Source organism: Aptenodytes patagonicus, chromosome 1 (assembly GCF_965638725.1).
Source record: "Aptenodytes patagonicus chromosome 1, bAptPat1.pri.cur, whole genome shotgun sequence".
Taxonomy (NCBI): Eukaryota; Metazoa; Chordata; class Aves; order Sphenisciformes; family Spheniscidae; genus Aptenodytes; species Aptenodytes patagonicus.
In genome coordinates this window covers 17,185,596-17,206,265 of record NC_134949.1, presented here as the reverse complement: position 1 = coordinate 17,206,265, position 20,670 = coordinate 17,185,596, and the positions used below count along the sequence as shown (strand labels likewise).

Genomic DNA, 20,670 nt, shown 5'->3' with positions numbered 1-20,670 from the left:
GGACACGCTCCAGCACCTCAACGTCCTTCTTGTAGTGAGGGGCCCAAAACTGAACACAGGATTTGAGGTGCGGCCTCCCCAGTGCCGAGTACAGGGGCACGATCACTTCCCTACTCCTGCTGGCCACACTAGTTCTGATACAGGCCAGGATGCCATTGGCCTTCTTGGCCACCTGGGCACACTGCCGGCTCATGTTCAGCCGGCTGTCGACCAGCACCCCCAGGTCCTTTTCCGACAGGCAGCTTTCCAGCCACTCTTCCCCAAGCCTGTAGCGCTGCATGGGGTTGTTGTGGCCCAAGTGCAGGACCCGGCACTTGGCCTTGTTGAACTCATACAGTTGGCCTGGGCCCATCGATCCAGCCTGTGCAGGTCCCTCTGCAGAGCCTTCCTACCCTCGAGCAGATCAACACTCCCGCCCAACTTGGTGTCGTCTGCAAACTTACTGAGGGTGCACTCGATCCCCTCGTCCAGATCATCGATAAAGATATTGAACAAGACCAGCCCCAAAACTGAGCCCTGGGGAACACATGAAAGATGAAGGATGAAGAGAAATTTCTCATCTAGGCATGCAGGTGCCAGTAGGATTTTATCCATTCACATGAGATCATTCAGAGATGAAATTAAGAGCAGGGGATAAAAAAAAGGGATGCAGTAGGCTAAATGGGCCAACTGGTTTTGGAGGAAACTGTGATTATGCACGTGAAGAGAAGCAAGAAAGAAGCATAAAGCAAAACATATACAGAGAATTAGGGGAGGGTGAAGCATAAGGCAGAGGCTATAGAAATAACCAAAGTTAGTAGTTAACAGAAAAACATCGTGAAAAAGGAAGACTGAAGGAAGTCATTCTCCACATAGAACTATCTTCCATGGAAACTGTCAAAAATGGAGCTTCAATAAATGATGCAAAAGCAGAGATTTTGCCTAATTCACATCTCAAATAAGCTGTGAAGCTCACAAGGTACAGGGAAAGGCCAGGTATTTAAACACAGGAGGAGGTATTTTTCTTCCCCTCATCTTCCCTGTCTGCCAACCAAATCCAACCTGGCCAAATACAGCATCAGTGCAGGCTAAATATCCTATCAAAGACATGTTCACAACAACTACATCCTTGAGGCACTGCATTAAGCTCACTTAACTTCTAGAGCATCCACAGCCCAGTGAGGACACTGTTGCTGCAAGCGACTGTTCCGTTTGCGACGCCCTCACTTCTCTAACACAGAAAAGGAACGCCTCGCATCTTTAGTTCCTTTTTTTCGTGATGTAGGAAAAATACTTGAAGGTCTGAGAGGAGCCAGTACGTTGTGAATGAAATATTTAGCTTATCCTAAAACTGTTTAAACAGAGGAATTTAGTGAATCCAAAGATTCAGTAGAGGAACTCAGACTTAAAGATTACTTAAAAATAACAACAAAGAAAACCCCTCAGCTTCTCCAAGCTGAATGCTGTAACTGTCCTTTACCGTTAATCCTGGTACTGCACAAGGCCATGCTTCTATCTGCTCATCTGCATTAAGTCAGCGTGTGCTGGTGACACCCTGCAGAGCACTGCTGGCATGCCTCCTCTCCTTGCACAGGCGTTGAGTTACGCGGAGAGCAGGTAAACGGCTCACTCAATTCAATTCTATTATTTTCATGGGCTGCTAAAGCGAGCTTGAGAAAGCAAGTGCTGTTTTCAGGAAGACTGTCCCCTCCTCCCAAGTGCCACGCAGTTCACGGCCAAAATGAGACTTCCAGGCTCCACACTCTCCTCCTTTCACGAGGCTTCAGGCAGGGTTGAATCCAGTCTCTGTGAGTACTGCCGCAGATGCAACTCATCTTGTACAAATATTTAATGAAAAACGCATTAAAGTAGTACAAGTGTGAAGTTAAGTATTCTCAGAACACATAAAATACCAGCTTAAGAGCACCACTGCGTTGCCAGATGCATCGCTACCATCAGGAGAAAACTAAATATTGAAACAAATAGAGCAGCATGCATTCACAACTGTAGGATCTGTCACAGACTGACCTATTTCAGCTGAGCAACACACAGAAAGCAGTGTTGTAGAGGCAAACAAATAGGTCTGGATTAGATGACCAGGCAGCTCGCTCCTGGTATTACATTCCTAACTGCAGACAAAGGCCAATACCCAGTGAAAGCCAGTGCTGGGCAGCAAGCCTCCTTGGCATACGCCATGGATAAAGAAGCCCTGCCATTTATCCCCAACAGGGTTACAGGTTACACAGAAGCACAGCCGAAGGCTCAGCAATTAGGTACGTGTCGGTGTGACCGATGAGCTGAAGTGACCACAGATGCTGCAGAACAGCTGTATCTGGATGTGAAATGCCTCTGCTGAGCACACCTCCTGCATACCTCTGGGGTGGAAAAGGGCTTATTCTTACCTCCAGTGCCCACCATGTAGCACAGTCTGCTGCTATTTGTTCCGCGGAGGAGCTCTGGCAGATATGAGTTTGTACTCCTTCGAACAGTCTCGTGTCACCCATGCCCTCCTGCAGCGGCAGCATCTTAGAAATCACTGGTTGCTTTTTCATCCCTTAAATTAACCGTATGATTACAAAGTGACAGATGTACTAACAGACAAAGATCTAACCAAAAGTATACATATGCTTTCCAACACATTAAAAGGATTATTTAAAATAAAAGCATATTCCTTGGGCTTCAAAAGCAGCGAGAAACAAAACCCACCCACCTCTCCCCCCGTGATGGGACTTGAGGTGGCTATGAATCTGCCAGAAAGCACTAACTCACCTCGGTTCAAGAAATCAGGCATAGTTTTGATAGGTAAGTTATTAAAGTTTGCAAAAAGCATTAGCACAAAGCATTTTTAGGTTTATTTAAATAAAAATTATAATTTATACAAGACTTTTTAAACAAACAAGATTTTCTTAAAAAATGTACAGGGCAAATCATTTCATTATTTCAATTCTTCATACAGTATAAGTCTTTTGTCAAACAAAAGTTATACTGATAATGAATTATTTACAACTTCAAAATATAGACTCAAACTTCAGACATAAAAATTTTAACATCCATTATATTTCAGTGATTAGTAGAAATTAAACATCTGCCAAAATGTACAGAATTCAATAAAAACTACCAGTGTTTTTAATACAAGTTTAAGTAGCCAAAAAAAAGTACATCCTTTCATCTCTTCACGATTGGGTAAAATCTCTTTTCTCTTTGTCTGCAGGAACAAGGGTAAGGTTTTGCTGCTGGAGTCCTGTGTGATGTTGCTAATAAACAGCTTGTTTCGTTCAATCTTGCCTCACAAAAGCTACAGTGCATGGAAAGGCATGATTTCATATTTCAGCTTTTTTTGCCTTTTGAATTTAAATGGTCACCGATAAAGAATTAAAGCAGTCAGTTTTCATCTCCCTTCTTCTCTTTAAAAGGGACTCGAACTAACCAATGCACTTCTAAAGAAGTTAAATCCAATTACACGTCAATGATCCAGCAATGAACCACAGACATCAACAGAATTGCAAATATAAACAGCAGACAGACAGAATGACAAGAACATCACTTTCTGCTATTAGAAAGTAGCACTTTACATTAAGTTGTATGACCCAGCCTGTTACTGAAGTACAGCAGGCTGTACTGCAAAACTACGTAGGAAGATTGGAATTTAAGGTGAACTTCAGTGTAATTACACAAGTCAAGTATATATTTACTCACTGTCCATCCCCTCCTGCCCTCCAAACCTGTGAGGGTGTAGCAGGAGTACCTGCGAGCAAACACACCAAGGTTATCTTCTAGCATCTCTGATGTTATGTACGCCACAGGAGCAGTTATGTAGCAGGAGACAACCCAATGTAAAGTGAACTTTGCAAAATATGTACAAAGATGTTTGTCAGTTATATTACAACTCTACTTTTTAAAAAAAAAATCCAGTCTGTTTTCTATATATTAGAATGAAACAATGTTGCATTGCAGTTTGCACTAGGTTTACTGCCTTAAGAAGTGCTAATTTTTACGTTCACACTGTTAAAGTGCAGATTAATTTCAAACGTCAACACATTAGATTTTATAAGAAGTTTCCAATGTCTTTGTCCAGAAAAAAAAAATTTAAGAGCATATTGTACACATGAGGCATTTCAGTCTGGGAAAAGGATAATTTCTTTTCTCCCTCTCCAAAGCCTAGGTATGGTTAATTGTCCTGGCACCATCAGCATCGGACCTATAGCTCCTCCGGGAACCAGAATCTAGGACAACCCTATATACTAGGGTCAACCAGTGAAGGGTGGGAGGGGGAGGAGGTAATAAGTGCAAGTCAAATGATTTCCTACTGAAACTGCTGTTATGATCAGTGTGAAGGTATAAATTACACTTGAAAAATGATACAAAAATAAGAAAAAGAGCACGCTCTCTGTAAAAAATATAGTTTTCTGTTTCTTCAAAAAAAAAAAAAAAAGGATAACCCTAAACACACCCAAGGGATTTTTTCTTAAGACAAAATGAATGAATCTGATTAAGATTTATATAACGTTAAGCTATTTTAATGCCTATTTGTTAGCCACACTTACTATTCAAGGAAGCTTCTAGAAAGGAAAGCCAAATGATAAATACACAGCAATTACAAAAAGAGATTAATTGATTTTTAAAGTAAGTTTGATGAGAAAAATTAAAGATCAAGGATTTTTACTTAAACATAAAACCTGAATGTATAAAGTGAAGAAACCATAAACTGTCAAGCTACATCCATATTACATGGTGGCAAAATGGATTTCCCACCAGCTTCACTTATATTTTAAGTTTTCAGGTCCTAAGTTACACCATAGCTAAAGAGGTGTTAGAAATGCACCCCTTTTTCAGGTCATGTAAAGACATGAAGTGCTGCTCTAAAGGGAGAACTCAAAAATAGCATTTTAGCCATTGCAGTGGATTCTCCCCCGTTCTTGTTGACATTTCCACCCAGGGCACATAGTTGTACTGCGTCAGTGTTTCACTATACAATACCCAACCAAATCACAGTATTCAACAGTATTTCTTCACATCAAGTTCATATTAAGTTCTTCATATCATACCTCTTCACGGCCAGACTGAAATAAGGTTTGTACAGTTTGACTGCCACCTTCTTCATTACTGCTGCATTTGTTGAGAGACTTTAATTAAAAACTGTGCTAAGAGTTAAACACCCTTTGGTGTTTGCCTCCTCTCTCCCTCCTTCATTTTACCCCTTTCCCTATAAAGAAAGAAAATTCCTGCTTAAAAAAGGAGAAAAAAAATCCATGAAATTAAGTCCCATTTTTACGTAAGAATTTGCATCTCCATTGCTTTTTCTGGGGACATTCGTATAATGTCTGGAGACATCCATACTACTCAACTCAAAAGACATACTGGAAGGCTTGGCTTAACTCCTACTGTGCTTTCATGCAAACGCAAATAAAATTCTAAACCTCTCAGATGAGTGCTATTATATAGAGTATAAAAGCTTTCTAATATTAAAGACAAAGGTCAATATGTGCTTTGCTGCTAGAAAGGCCTGAGAGAGTTTAGAGAAGGAGCACAGCCTTCCTGTTTTACCTGGCAGTTGGGTTTAATTGTTACTAAAATTTAATTTTGCAAGGGGAAAGACAGCAACATACCAATGCCCCTCAAGTTATGCTTTGAAAAGGAACTAGTGCTTTCAGCTGCTATATTATAGTGTTATTTTATTACAAGGTAACTCAAGAGAAAAGCCAAATTAAAAAAAAAAGTCATCTCAGTTTAATTATTCCCACCTCCCCCAACACAAAAAGCCTGCAAGTCTTTAATGCATTAACATACAAACACCTTGTACATACAACATGTACAACAGTTGAGCCCTTCTATGACAAGTATATACAGAAATATACGATGCCTAACATTTTAGGAACAACATTTTCGTGCCCTCTTTTATAAAAAGTATCTGCCTGCCTTCCTTCCTCTTACTTTGGTTAATTAGGAAAGGAAGATATAGTTACAAAACTTTCTCCTCCAATTCACTGTACAAGCAATTTAAACGTCTACACAGGAAAAATTAAACCTAACCAAACCAGTAAAATATCCTTCTGCAATGCAAGAATTAGCAAGAAGGAGTTATTTTAAGTGCAGTTATAAATATGGAAATACTAGGATGATAATACTTCCTTGGTGTCGCTATCAGTTTTAATAAAGAACCCAATTAAAAACTCTGAGCTGAAGAGAGAGACTTCAGGCTCCTGCAGTCATCATTCTCACATCTCAGGGAAAAATAACTAAGATAAAGGGACAAACGTATCCCTAGTGATACCAGTGGAGTTAAAGGGATCAATCTGTTTCACTTTGTTATTTAGTCAGTTCTCCAAGTATCTTCCCAGCTTTTAATGTCAGTAAATAAACATTAAAAGTGCTTAATGTGCAAGGCTAATAGTGATGATAGCACTTTCACTGTTTTGTTTCATTTTGTTTTTTGTTTTTTGTTTTTTTTTTACAAAAACCTTAAAAACAAACATGAAGGCATATATAAAATACACTTGATTTATGTAACAGATAGAATATAAACCACCAGACAAGAAAAATTATTGCAAAATAGATGAGGATATTCATTTTTTTTTCACCACCAAGTTGTAAAATAAGAAAGTTTCCTTTAGATCTTCTAAGACAAGATACTAGCTCTCACTGCTTGTTGATACAGAGGTTATTTTCACGTATTGGTTGAAAATTGTCTCAAAAGCTTCATCTCTGTGTACCATGGCACCAAACACCAAAGGCTAAATGACAGAAAAAAAGATCATGTCAGTCCAGAAAAGAAAAATCTTCCTCTAGGTATCGTTTTGGCCAAATCAATAGGAACAGGAGATGAACTGTACTCAAAGTGCATTAATAAAGCCATAAAAATCCTTTTGTCTACTAAATACTTGGATATGTGGCAGAGTTTCTAAGATTTTTTTTCACTTTTCCATCTTCTTCTTAAAACAACCATGGCATAAAATGCATCTGCACAGAGTATTAGCAATGGAGAACACTTCAACTCTCTTTCCTTTCCATCTGCTCAGTGCATGGTGTTTTCCTGATTGACCTCTGCCTCCATTAAAGATTTCTAAAAATCTTTATCAGTGCCTCTTCGTTTCGGCTCATAGAATATTTATTTATCTTCAACCTCGTAATTAAGAAGTACTTCTCAATATCAAATAGCGAGCAGAAAGCCTGGTACAACAGTCATGTAACTTGGAGAAAAGTTATTTATAGGTGATTAGTTTAAAATAAGGTTCAGTCATATGTTAAGAAAAGCTTCAGTCACCCAAAGGGTATTTGAGGCTTAGAGAAGCTTAAATCTTTAGCACCGTAAGACTGAAACAGGAAAACTGCATCTGAGGGTCAGGCCCTTCCACCCCAAAGCCTCCTCACCCACAGATACTCTCAAGCCATCAGCTTTTCGTTCCAGACTGCACAGCAGAGCAGCCCCAATGCTTCCGATGAAGGATGCTGAGGGAATGGTCAATGGAAGTAATGAAATAATGGAGCAGAAAGGATGGAGCAAATCTTCCTTAAGTGCTATAGTAAAATAGTCCAGATGCAGTAGAACAAGCTAAATGTTTAAATCATTAAAATTCTGAAGCCAAATATAGACCCATAATAGACAAGTGAATTTAAAAAAAAAAAAAAAAAAAGCAGCCAAACACTGGCATAAGGGGGGAAAAAAAAAAGCCTTTCTGCTGGTGCTAGCCAGAGAAAGAAGACAAAAAGGGCATGAAGTCAAACACAGCAATACCGGTACAGCTAGCTACTTACTTTTTGTGTAGATGGTGTTGATACAGCAATACCCATCCCTGATCCCGGGAGAACAGAGAGCACTTTATACTAAAAAGAAAAAAAAAAAAAACACAGACCAAAGACATCTTAGGTACTGAACAATTGCAAAAGGTGCCAAGAAGATTACGCAACTTGTCACTGCTGTATCCTCCCAGACACAACTAACAGACCTCTATTACAAACAAGAAGAGGCCAGATGCTGTTCTCTGACTCCAGAGTCAATGGGCACCGCATCACTCATACAGCAAGAGCCTGCCTCTCCTCTTCCTCGCACGCGCCGCAGCACCCAGCCTGCCTGCTGGAACCAGCCCCGGCCCCAAACTGATCACCCCGGTACCGCTACAGTGCATGGGAGCTGGCCCAGCCATGATGCCAGGGACCACACTGGCAGCTGGATGGTGCAGGCAGGTAGTACGCCCCAGCCCTATGTGTATGTGAGAGCGTGCCTGTGAGTATCACAGGTTACCCTAAAAGTAACATTCACCCACTGTTTAAAGGAGCAGCAAGGAGACCAGAAAAAGCTTCTTTTTCAAAATTACAGACAAACAGGGTATGTACAGGTATGTATAGGTTTGTTTGTTTGTTTGTTTTTTTAAAGAAAGTCCATAATGCTAAGAAGGAATACAGTTGGCCGAACTGGGGAATATCCCCAAGGGGGAAGAGACCCTGAGTCCGCCCTGTGTTTCCCACACCCCCAAATAAAACCAGGCACAGTACATTTTTATGCTTGGCTGCATGATCCTGGTCTCATCTTCACTGAAAAAACTACACAGATGCAAAAGGACCTTTATGGCCGTAAAGATCTACTAAACAACAAGCCAGCATTGCTTCAAGTATGATGTTTAAAATCCATCAATATGAATTATTAATTCCAACAGGAATGTTCAAGTTGAGCATAATTTGTCTGCTTTATAGACATCTGATATAAATAGAAGGAATTCATTTGAAAATCTGGAGGTACTTAAGCAGTAGACACCGGGCTGAGGTATTTATTGCACAGCATGATTTGATCTGTGGCACTCACAGCCACAGGATGTAGGAGAAAGCAGGGGTGTCTGCATTTAAGAGTAGGACAAGTTCAGAGAGGGTAACAAAAAGTGACATTAAACGCCATATAGAGTGATGCAAGGCACCAATAAAGCCATTGGTGACTGCAGACTGATAAAACTTGACCAGAGGAAGGATCGCATTGTACTTGCCATGCTTCCAACCATCCACGTCTTGCATCTGTTAAGTGATGGGATCCCAACTAGATGAAACTCCAGTCCGATGCAGTCTGGCTATTCTAATTATTTACCTTTCTCCACTGACAAGAATCCCTCTTCCCTCTGCGGCACCTACTTTTAAGATGGTGCATCTACTGATATCAACACCCAAACTGAAGTTAGTATTACACAATACCTGCTAACAATAAGTCTTCTTAAAGCCTACACAGCTCTAGTCAAGGCAGGAGTTTCAAGAAACAACTTTAATTTTAAAATAATTCATAAGTATAAGGGTTTAGTAAAATACTTTGGTTTTATGCTCACAAGCACCACCATGCTTGTGGTGAGTCCGAATGGCTAAACAAGCAGTTCTGGGAAATATTCTTGATCAAAGAATTACATTTTACTTATAAAAATTATCAGTGGCATGCTTTTTCAAAATATCATAAGCAGAAAAGCAAAACATGACTAGCTGAACAGAAAACCAGCTTTCTCCCCTATTTGCAACACAAAACAGACGTACCTTCTGAATATCTGTTATATCCGTTAGCTTTATAACTTTATTTCTTTTAGATGAGCCAGATTTGGAGCTTTCAAAGCACAAGTAACTGAAGACAAGGAAAGAAAACGCTCATTTTGATACAGTATTCTAAAACAAAGTTCTCAATATCCCTCCTGTCACTTCTGAAGTTTGAAATCTCACAGGTTAAAATCAGCTTCAAAAAAGAAGAAAGAGGCATGCAATACGCAATTCAGTTATGGCTTCTCATTTAGAGCAAACATTCTTAAATTCTAGCAACTGGCTAAGGTGTCTGAAAGCCTGGAACATACAGCATACACACAAAAAAAAATTTTGTATCTATGTTACTGCACCGAATGGTTAAACCTGACAAGCATTTTAAAGACACAGGAAGCACGTATATCCTTAAACAGTTGAAATACCAAATCTCAAAAGGCTTATAAATCTTTTACTATCCTAAAAGAAGATTAATGGAAAACACTGTGTTAGTTTCATGTTATTGTGATGCAGACAAAAGCTCAGATTTCTAAACGCTGGATAGTGGTCTCCATCACTAGGTGACATTGCATACAGATGAGCTTTACTTCCATTCATTACACTCCAAAGGAATTTCAGTGCAAGACCCAAACAGTAGTGACGATAGTTATTCAGCCCTGGGAGGCTGAGGGGTAAGTAAGGATTAAAAAAAATAAAAATCAAGTACTAGTTTTGAAACCAAGGCTTGAATTTCTATTTTCTTTTTGTTGCACATTGTTTCAAGGAAGCTATACATTCAATTTGCTTTAAAAAAAGAAACTAAGAGTATTTGCCAAACAGCCATTGATCACAACTCTCAAAATATACTTAGCCTTTAGGTTTCTTTTTTAGTGTATATATATAGATAGTATGTTATCCACATCAAGAACTGCAGCTACTAACAACTGTCTGCATAGAGCTACTCCATTCATATGCAAGCCTTTCCAAAGCAAAATCACATTTGTTAAGTGTTACCACACCCCAGATTCAGCTCTCCCTCTCCTATGGTGCTTTCTTGAGGTTTTAAAGCACCATGAAAAGGCATTTTTGTTTGAAAACATTGTTAAAGGATTACTTTTAGATTCAATTTTTTTTAATGTCCATTGCATTTCTCTCCTAAGAAATGCGTGGAGTGCAATGACTCACTTTTCTGTGACATAAAGAACTCCATTCCTGATGTAGTCTGTAGGCATCTTCCTATCTCTGTTAATCAAGCAACAGCGCCAGCCATTTTCACACACTGAAAAAGTCATAACAAGAAATCTTACTTTAAGAAAGAGAGAGACAGGCGTTATCCCCAACGGTTTCCTTATAGAACAGCAGAAAACACTGAAAATTAAACTCTAGATACCTAAAACTAGAAGTGTTTACAAGAAAAGCCTCAATAAGGTGTTTTTAGACATCATAACATCTGTTTTAACACTGGTTTTTAAAAAACCCAAAATAAGAACCACCCACACAATTATTCCCTTTAACTTGACTACTCCATTTGCATTACCACAAAGGGCACGCCAGGCTGTGCATTCTTTCAAAGAACTGTAAGGATGTGGAATGAAAGAGACCGTCTCCATTCATCCTAATTTGAAGCAAGTCTTTTTAATCAAAAGCTTATACCAGTACATGGCACAGAAAGGGAATTCAACTTTACACTATCCTTGGCTTTTTAGAAAATATTCTACTAATGTAGCCTTCCTGTTGCACAATACCTGCCAAAGGGCGCTCATTTTCTGACAGGTTAAAAACTTCATGGAAATTCCCCCTCTTGGTGGTATGAAAGCGACTTGTGTCTTCGTCTTTGCTTATTCCAGTTGGGGCGCTTGAGCCCACATAACTTCTGGATGCTGCTGTTTGAAGCTGCAGAAAAATAAACACTATTCCAAAATTTGAACAGTAACATTTAAGCTGCACTCTTAAAAATAACTTGGCTAACTATTCTTCCTAAAAAAAAAAAATCTGTAATGCAACAATTTTCATTAACTACTTCAATTAAGTTAACTTTGGACTATTGCACTATACTATTGCTACAGCACAAAGCTCTAACGTGCTATCTGAAGATCACCTTTCAAAGTGCTGCCCTTTGATGGACGCCCTTTGCAGGGGTGAAAGCACATGGTGCTAGATGTACCGGTCTTAAAATACCATTTTTCTATAGTAAAGGGTATATCTGATTAGATACAGCTAAGTCACTGCACTCAACTCCGATTATTATACCAGTGGGACTAATAACAGTTAATATATTACCAATACTTGGCTTGTCTTCAAGAGACAGACCAAGCACAAGTATTATTGCACAGAGTAAGTTTAGAAAGAAAAAAGAGCAAACAAAGAAAAAGCCACACAAAACTGCATCAGCTCATTAGGAACAAATATGCTGAAATTGAAAGGAAGTTTTCCATGCTACGATCCATACCTTTTCATGCCCTGACAGCTAGCAGGAAAAGAAACAAACAACACAAATGTGACAGTGACAAAAGAAAAAAAGTGAAGTCTATTTAACAGTATAATACATAGAATAAAACATGAACTGAGTGAAGCTGCAAGATCTGGCTCACAAACCAAGAGACTACACACAATGAATGCAATCAAAAAAAGAAGAGTTATCAGTGGTTAGAGCACACCAGTTCAATTTATTCAGGTTGCATTAGAGCCATTGATCTTTCCTTTGCTTTGAAGATACACTGAATGTTGAGAGTGTTGACATGTGAAATAAACTCAGAATGGTTGTCAGCATCCTTAGGGGGGAAAAAAAAGTAGCATGGAGTTCTCAACACCAAAGTACTTGAGTAAAATCTACTTTTAAACAGAGCTCCTGAACCACTGGAGACTGCCCTAGCAAGCAAGCTTTGCTTCTGGAAAGATGGCAGGCAGTTTCTTTTGGAAACCTTGCTTGCATTTGCTTTTCATCTTGGTGGGGCACCACATGATTCCAAAGGCTGGCTTTTGTCATCGAAGCATTAACAGCTCCGATCTTAGTCCTACCGTACACATGCAGTTAAACAACTGGCAAACTGACAACGTGCAACCTCAGGACTAAGCCCTTCTTCTGTAAAGGCCCGGTGCTGCTGGAGGCCAACCAGCCTCTGCTGCTTTTTTTTTGCATGTAAGTTGGCAGCACTTGACACTTTGCAGGATTTAGCGCTAACAAAAGAAATCCAAAGCAAATGAAAAAATGCGCGCTGCAATCGCTGACTAGAAACCAGACTGACAAAACAGGCATGACAGAGGGTATTTACCATCCAGCTTTTAGGGTAACTGTAATACAATGATGCCTCGGGGGAAAAAGAATAAAGTTGACATGGAAAGCAAATGGCTGATGATAACTGTATTCTTGCTTCAGTTATTGCCCCTCTACTGTGCCCTTAGCAATGATTGAGCCTCTGGAACCAAGGAAAATAATAGCTTCTCCAACAATTTGCGTGCCAGTAAAGATCAGATGAATTTTTGGAAGGCTTTCTTGGACAAGGTATTTGGCTCCATATGCACATAACCAGGTGAGGCTCCATGGCCCAAAACATACAAAAGGTCAGGGGAAGAGGTCTAATGCTTTTTACGCTGGAATGAGGACTATTCCTGCTCTCTGCTATATTGCTTCCTACCTACCCATTATATAAAGAGATTAAAAAAAGGCGTTTAAACTTCAGTACGACTTCCCATCGGTGGCTGAAGATGTGAGAAAGTTCTGCCCTTACTTCTAGTCCTTCCTAAAACAGGCAAATGTTTCCTCTACCCTTAAAAGCAGCAGCTAATTTACCCATAACCACCCAGGCTTGAGACAACCTATGTTCAATTACTAAAAGAAAAGCATTACATCCAATTTTGACAAGCCTTAAATCTACCTGGAAGTGATTGGATTTGTAATGCTAGAAGAGTCCTGACTGTCTAAAAACGTCACCAACAATCTGGAGGTAGGAATACCTGGAGGTATTCCTTTTCACTTGATCTGTCATCAGCTTTTGACATACAACCTTTACCCATCAGATACTGTTGTCAGGATTGTTCTCTAAGGACACGGGGTCAGAGTGGTGGTATAGGCAATGAATACTGCATTGTGTCTAGGTTTACGGTGTCTTGTACGCTGTTTAACAATAAGAAGCCAAAGCAAATGCACACATGCTGGCATTACGTGCTTTTGGGCTCTGCCTTTTCTATTAAAAAAATGATAACCTATTTGGTTTTTACCTTTTTGTACAAAAATCTGTTTTTTATACTACGAGGTTCTCAGAAATCTCTCAAGGGGTTAGAAAGTTTGTCTAAAATTATTGAGACCAAGTTAATGTTTTCAAAGACATTTGGAAGCAGATAATGCAGTCCTGCACATCCTTTCCAGGGAGACAAGCCAAGCCCGCCAAGTCAGACACAGTAGTACTAAAACCCTGGTCTACTTGTCAAAACTTAAGCCAGAAGGGATAATTACTCTCTAACTTTATGGATTCAAGTTCAGCAATTCAGAGCCTTTCCACCTCTAGGGCAGATTAGAGAGAACCAGCAAGAAGCTGCCACAACCAGTGGCAGTACACAAACGATAACCTGTAAGCTTGAGAGGCACAGAAACTTTTAAGTCCATCTTCTGCAAGCAAGAGAAATACAAGCTATGGATGGCTCCATCCAAGCACTCGTTCACCTCTCTCGTCCCTTGGAAAATAGGAGCTGTCCTGGTTTCGGCAGGGATAGAGTTAATTTCCTTTCTGGTAGCTGGTACAGTGCTGTGTTTTGGATTTAGGATGAGAACAAAGTTGATAACGCACCGATGTTTTAGTTGTTGCTGAGCAGTGCTTACACTAGCCAGGGACTTCTTAGTTTCCCATGTCCTACCGACTAAGAAGGCTGGAGGTGCACAAGAAGCTGGGAGGGGGCACAGCCAGGACAGCTGACCCAAACTGGCCAAAGGGACATTCCATACCATATGACGTCATGCTCAGTACATAAACTGGGGAAAGCTGGCCGGGGGGGCCGCTGCTTGTTGGCGGGGCATCGGTCAGCAGGTGGTGAGCAATTGTACTGTGCATCACTTGCTTTGTGTATTATTACGTACTCATTCACCTCTCTCGTCCCTTGGAAAACAGGAGCAAAAGACTTTCTGTCAGAGACTTTCTCTTCTATTTCCTTCTGAAATACTCAGATTATGCTGCAGTTATCATTTTACCACCAACTGCTCCATCTCCCCCAGAACCCCGTATTTCTTCTTCTTCTTCACAGGTTAACAACTGAGGGTTCATGCATTTATCCCTTTTGCTCTCCAGTTGTGTACCCAAGCTGAATTATTGCTAAGTGCTGCACATTTTAGTCGGGGAGCTTATGACAGTACTCAGATACTCCATGAATGCAATTAGATATTGTGGTAAGAGGCATTAAACAAATGCTAAAATGGGATTAGACTTAAGCTGAATTACAACTATTTTTTTTTAAACTAATAAACACCGACAAATTCAGGGATATGGAAAAGCATGACTTGCTTTTCAGTTGTTACATCAGGCCCCAAAACAATTTGCAAAGATGCACAAAACACAACACTTAAAGATTTAACTATGAGATTTTAACAAAAGAAAAATTTACTGTTGGAGTACCAACATGGTGAAAAGCCATTTATCACCACTATGCTAAAAGGTCACCTAATACAAATAACCCTAAGACATAATGCCTAAATCTGTAAACTACTTTATTACCTCTGTTAATGCTTATCCCATTAGTAAGCTGCATATTATACTCAAGCCTTTTTTTTTTTTTAACTAGCTGTTCTTCAATCTACACAAGCAGCTGAATTTCAACTAAAAGAGAATGTCTGAGAACAGAGAAAGGGAATACAAAAAGACCAAATTTTGACAATAAAATCACACAGAATGTATGTTACAGAAATTGATATGAATATGGATGGTGTTATTTTTGTGCATTTAGCTTCATACAATTTCCAAGATATATATATATTTATGTTTATATACACATTTTGATAATAGATTCCTTTTAAACAAGAAACAGAACCCATACAAAAACTCTGTGGATCTTGAAAATAATTAAAAAAACCCAAAAAACCTAACATTGACTGTTAGGATTTAATTAACCTCCCCTTTAATGTGCTCTAGTCACTGGGGAAAAGGGGAAGGGAGAAAGGGATCTGATTTTCAGATGTTGGGAACAGAGGCACAAAAAGATTTAGTAGCCTTACCCGTCTCGACACTGTAGCATTAGACCTTTCTTTGAGCTGAGGATCTGTCGGGAGACTTGTCCAGATGATATATGGAGTATCATACTTAGCTCTTAGTCTAGGGCATCGTTTGAAGATAAAATCAATAAGGAAAAACTTGATTCCAGCATACAGTCCTGAAAAAAACATCGTTTTAGTATGCATGTTGAAGGGACATTGAGAACAACACGTTTTAACAAGTTCATGAATGAAACCAAATTCTCTAAGTATCTTCAGTCATAATGCTAAACCATTCTCTTGGTTTTAATATTTTGATTCTTCTTCCAAAGGCAGGAAATTATTTTTCTTTTCCTCCCCTGCCCAGATTCCTTCCTGCCCATCCCCAGTTCTTTTAAACCACTTATATAGCTTCTTATTATGCAGAAGAACATTAAAATAATTCAAACATACATTCCTTATTACCAGAAGCATTCTGAACACATGATATACTTCCAAAACAGAAAACACACGAGAGCATTAAACTGTGCAGCTCCTTGCAAGAATTTAAATGGCAACAGAGGGCTCTCATGTACTACATTAAACTCTATCTTCCAGTCCAGTATGTCAACTTATACAAGATTTTTCCTTGCATTCTGCCAGGTTAAAAAGGGCTTGGAATACTCTCTCAAAACTTTACTGAATGCAATTCAGATCTCTTTCTACGAGTCAGAGTAAAAAAAAAAAAAAATTCCTCACACATCTAATTCAATTGCCATGTCAAGCAAACCTAAGTTTATGTTCAAGCTAACACAGTTCGAAGTTCAGTGCCACTAAAAGTAATACTCATTTGATCATTATCATTACTTTAATGAATAAAAATGAGAATTCTTTGTTCACAGGACATGGCTTCATATCTTAGAGAAACGACAGTCTCATGCTGTAGCGAGAACCCTCTTTTCCCAACTCCCAGTTGAGAGTTCAAGTATCTGCAACTTCACCCACAGTAATCTGTTCATTTTGTCCAGCCTATCCTCCAAGTTTTACAAGTAGTCCCATTAACCCTTTCATTTTTTTTTCAACCCTGCCATCTTTGTGCCTTCTATGTGGTCCCACATATTTCATTTGCAAGGATGTATGAGCAAAAAAACCCCAAAATATAGGACCTCCCGGCAGCCTTATAGCTGACAGTCTGAAGACCTCAGCTAACAGCGCATCATAAACTTTCCCTCTTCAAGGAGCGAATGCATTATCCAGTCTTTTTCGATTATATTATGTATTCAGAGATGGTTTTTGAAATGCACATGACAAACGAAGCCAAGCACAATGAAAATACTTTAAAACACTGTATTATTTATTAATGCAGGGTTTTCTGTCTTAAACTCTAAAATTCTCCCTCTGAAGATCATGTTAAGTTTTAACGCATTAAGTCTAGACTGTAACAGGTCAATTATTTATTGCGTTTACCCATTGCAAGCCCAATAATCCTGTAGGGCAAAAAGCAGGATGCAATAAAAGCTGCCCATAGAGTAATGTAGAGCTTCTGTGTTATTTCTGGCTGGACCCACATGAACAAGCTGAAAACAGAAAAGAAACAAAATTTTATTACTAGCGTTCCAGACATTGGTCAAGTCTTGTTTTAAGAGGAAAAAAAGACTCATGTCAGATAACTTACTTTTTAATTTTTTCCAGTATGTCTGCCATCTTGCCAAAAAGGTTCTGCATAAGAAGCAAGAGAATTAAAACCAAGTCCTGCATTATTTTGTTTTTTTGTCCACATAATAGAAACCAACAGAGTTATCTTACTCTGTTGGTAATAAGCAATTCCCAGAAGTCATTTTTTTTAACTCATTTTTAGCCATTTACGTACTTCACAACCGAGTAAATACAGAACAGAACAGCAATACTCAATGACTTCCATCTCATTTAACACCTTGTTCTGTAACTCATGATTGATTGTTAGAAGTGAAGAAGCTATTTGACCCCACTGTCACGACTGGAAAGTGTTTACATCACTGCAAAAGTTTTAAATTAAGCTGTCAATCTAAAAGTTAAGACCTTCTGTCAGTAGGTAACAAAATGGGAAGTTTCTTCACATGTTTTGAGCACCGAAATTTCAGGAAATGGTTACTGAGTTAATCAATTGTTGGACTGTTAGCTTCTTTGGAAACACACCATCAGGCTTTTATAATACACCCTTGGAGTGACTAGATTCCACGTAATTCCAACAACTGTTGATGCAAACTGACCCTTGCTCAGGACCAAGAGGGTGATTCAGCCATCTTCTCTGACCGATCCCTGCTGTCACAGCACCTGTAAATTTCATCTTCCCAATAAATTTCCAAAGGTGTTTGTATAAACATATGCACCATGACCAGGAGAAAGGAGATGAGTGTACACAGTTGGCAAGAGAAAGGTAAGCTACTTTAGCAGCGGCACGTTGTTAGATATGGCACAAGGCTGCAGGTCAACTGGATGGTGCAGTCACTCAGCTGCTAGGGTAGCTCATCAGACTGATGGAGCTGGGAGAAAACCTTCCTTCACCCTCTCCCACACAAGCAGCAGATTTCAGGGCTGAGGCGGGGGTGGTGTTTAAAACAGGCTATTTCAGTGATGCTGTACAAACTGTTGAATTAACACAGCTGAACAGACAGTAGCCTTCTCCTACGCCAGTTTTGCGACTAGCAGATTTGGGATATGGATCCACACTCCAGTACATTGGTAAGATTCGCCACCTGATCTACATTATCAGAAGCTCATGTGGGCAAAAACTGTCAGAAGCTGCTTCTGTTACCCTCCAGACCTCGCTCAGAGCTGTGACTGGAGAACCTCAACCAGTTCTCTGAAGCATCGTGCCATTTCAGAAGCTCTAGGAATCCTACTGAGACCTCTATTGCTCGTAGGTAAAGATCCCGATGCAAGAAAAGCATTGCTTGTTTGAGTGTTTGTTTTCACATGCTGCATAACAAAGTCCTTTGACTACTTGGACTATGAACCTCCTTGTTTCTAAGGAAGCAGCCGGAGAGGTCTGAGAGCAGCACAGTACCTGTGCCTTCTGAGCCACGTCTAGAACAAGCTGAAACTTTTCAGACACGGTCAGGTCCTCTTTTGGAGGTTCCTTGGGCAAGAAAGAGACAACCCGTTAATTTTCAGCTCAACTGAAACTGGTATTTTACAAAACTCCTCATGACAAGGCAACCCCTCAACATGCTTGGCAATAGTCCTCTCACTTTAAGCAGGCTCTAAATTTATCAAGTTCCTCCCTTGTTTCAGATCTACTGTTTATGTCTTTCATTGCTGGTTATCTTTAGTTCTCGATGCTTTACCTCCATGGTATATGCAAACATATTAATATGAGGCTGTGAAAGACACAGTAAGTCTTTGGAGCAGGACAGTTACGATGGCTTTCAGTCTATGACCACACGCGTATTAATATTGATTCCAGAAATGTGATTCAAATTTGTAATATTTTAGGGTGAAACACACAAACCTAAGAGTGCTGCTAAATTGCAAGAGCAAGAAAAAAGTTGTAGTGTCTTTATTTGCACCCTGCTCTTCCTTCCTTTCACAACTACCTGCATAAACGCAGAGGAAGGTTTTAAAGGTGCAACTTTTAACGTAGGCGTACAGGTCAAACCGATCAAAGACCTACCATGGGTTCAGAAACTTCAGGCACAATGCTCCACTGTATTCTCCAACCCCTAGAAGTTATGGAAATAGTTAAAGAGGGCAAGTACTACTTCTCCACCTGCCAACACGGATTATTTGTAAGAGGTTAAAAAGTAGCCTTCTGTAATAAGCACAACGGCCTAAAAAAATTATAAAATAATCCCCAAATTAATGAAATCCCACAATATAACAAAAGCACAAGTGGCCAACCATAGACAGCTTTAAAGCTATATACATTTAAGAAGAAAAAAGTATTAGCTAGGTAGATACTACACAGAATCACTGCTTGTGGGTTTTACAACAAAAGCGAACTCTGTGCACAGAGTAAATAATTAGGAATTTTTTTTTCTTGTTTTTTCATGTGAACAAAACTACATTCAGGAGCCTATTTGCTACCGGCAATTTTCAAAGAATAGTGTCAGACAATACATATCAATTAAGTAGTCAGAAAATTATTTTAAAATATGCACATTAATGTCCTCTCCACCATTTTAAGGGGGAAAACACCATCAGCCTAAAATAGCTTTTTAAAAAGATCCTCTCAGTACAGAAAATGTACATTTTTTAAAAAGTCTTAATTTTTAATAGAGACTGAATTTACTTTGGAAGAAACTTTGGATAAGTATACCAAGAGCTACTGAAAAAGGCAAAACTGCAGTTTTAGGCCTAGGTGAAAATTCTCTCCAGGGAAAAGCAGCAGGCTCCACTATTTAAGGTGACGTTCTCCAACTACTCTGAATGCTGCAGAATTTTATTTTAGAATTTTAACGTGCTGAAGGATTTGTCTGAGAACATGCAGCATCATTTATGATGACCCAAGTTACAGAATACGACGATAATTCCTTACAATAGTAAAAAATTATAGTAATTGAGCAATGAAATTAAGGATATTAGAGTTTGAATTTCACTTTGTTAGACTTAACTCACAATGTTAGAAAAAGTAACGGTTTACAACTCAATGCAAGAATAATAAAACATCTTTCAAGCAAAGCGTTACAAGAGAATAATCTAGTATTTAAGTAAATACCTGGCTATGAGGTAATTTAGGGACAACCTCAAAATTGCTAAAAATAAGAACATAGGAATGGCCCAGCCATGCCATACAGCATTCATGTAAATCTGCAGATTAAGAAGAAAAAAGAAAAAAAAAAAAAAAGAAAAAAGAGAGATGTGGATTATAAACTGGAGTACAGTGAGTTGCATGAAATATTGTTTCCCACTGTACTATTGGGTTCAGAATCATGCAATTCAGATCACAAAAATCAGTAAATTTTAGCCATACCATGACTGACAACAGCACTGCATTCATGTAAAGTCGAAACTAAGATTGAACCAAACCTCCAGAGATGACACTTAACTAGTTGTCAGCTGCTTCAGAAAGAGTATTTATTATT

At 39.1% G+C, this 20,670-nt stretch overlaps 1 protein-coding gene across 2 annotated transcripts in view; it reads right to left on the bottom strand.

Moving 5' to 3' along the window:
* Positions 1-2,821: 2,821 nt before the first annotated feature.
* GRAMD4 (GRAM domain containing 4) overlaps positions 2,822-20,670 on the bottom strand; it is an 89,239-nt gene continuing 71,390 nt past the window's right edge. Inside the window, exons 9-20 of one of the 2 annotated variants that reach the window (XM_076329032.1) lie at positions 20,304-20,395; positions 19,260-19,308; positions 18,654-18,725; positions 17,283-17,326; positions 17,075-17,184; positions 15,653-15,807; positions 11,199-11,346; positions 10,639-10,732; positions 9,481-9,565; positions 7,732-7,800; positions 6,614-6,710; positions 2,822-5,085 (exon numbers count right to left, since the gene is read on the bottom strand). In XM_076329032.1, the coding sequence (XP_076185147.1) occupies positions 5,000-5,085; positions 6,614-6,710; positions 7,732-7,800; positions 9,481-9,565; positions 10,639-10,732; positions 11,199-11,346; positions 15,653-15,807; positions 17,075-17,184; positions 17,283-17,326; positions 18,654-18,725; positions 19,260-19,308; positions 20,304-20,395 (1,101 nt within the window). In that variant the 3' untranslated portion in view covers positions 2,822-4,999. Of the gene's footprint in view, positions 6,711-7,731; positions 7,801-9,480; positions 9,566-10,638; positions 10,733-11,198; positions 11,347-15,652; positions 15,808-17,074; positions 17,185-17,282; positions 17,327-18,653; positions 18,726-19,259; positions 19,309-20,303; positions 20,396-20,670 lie in introns of both variants that reach the window. The other variant, XM_076329022.1, reaches the window with a different exon arrangement.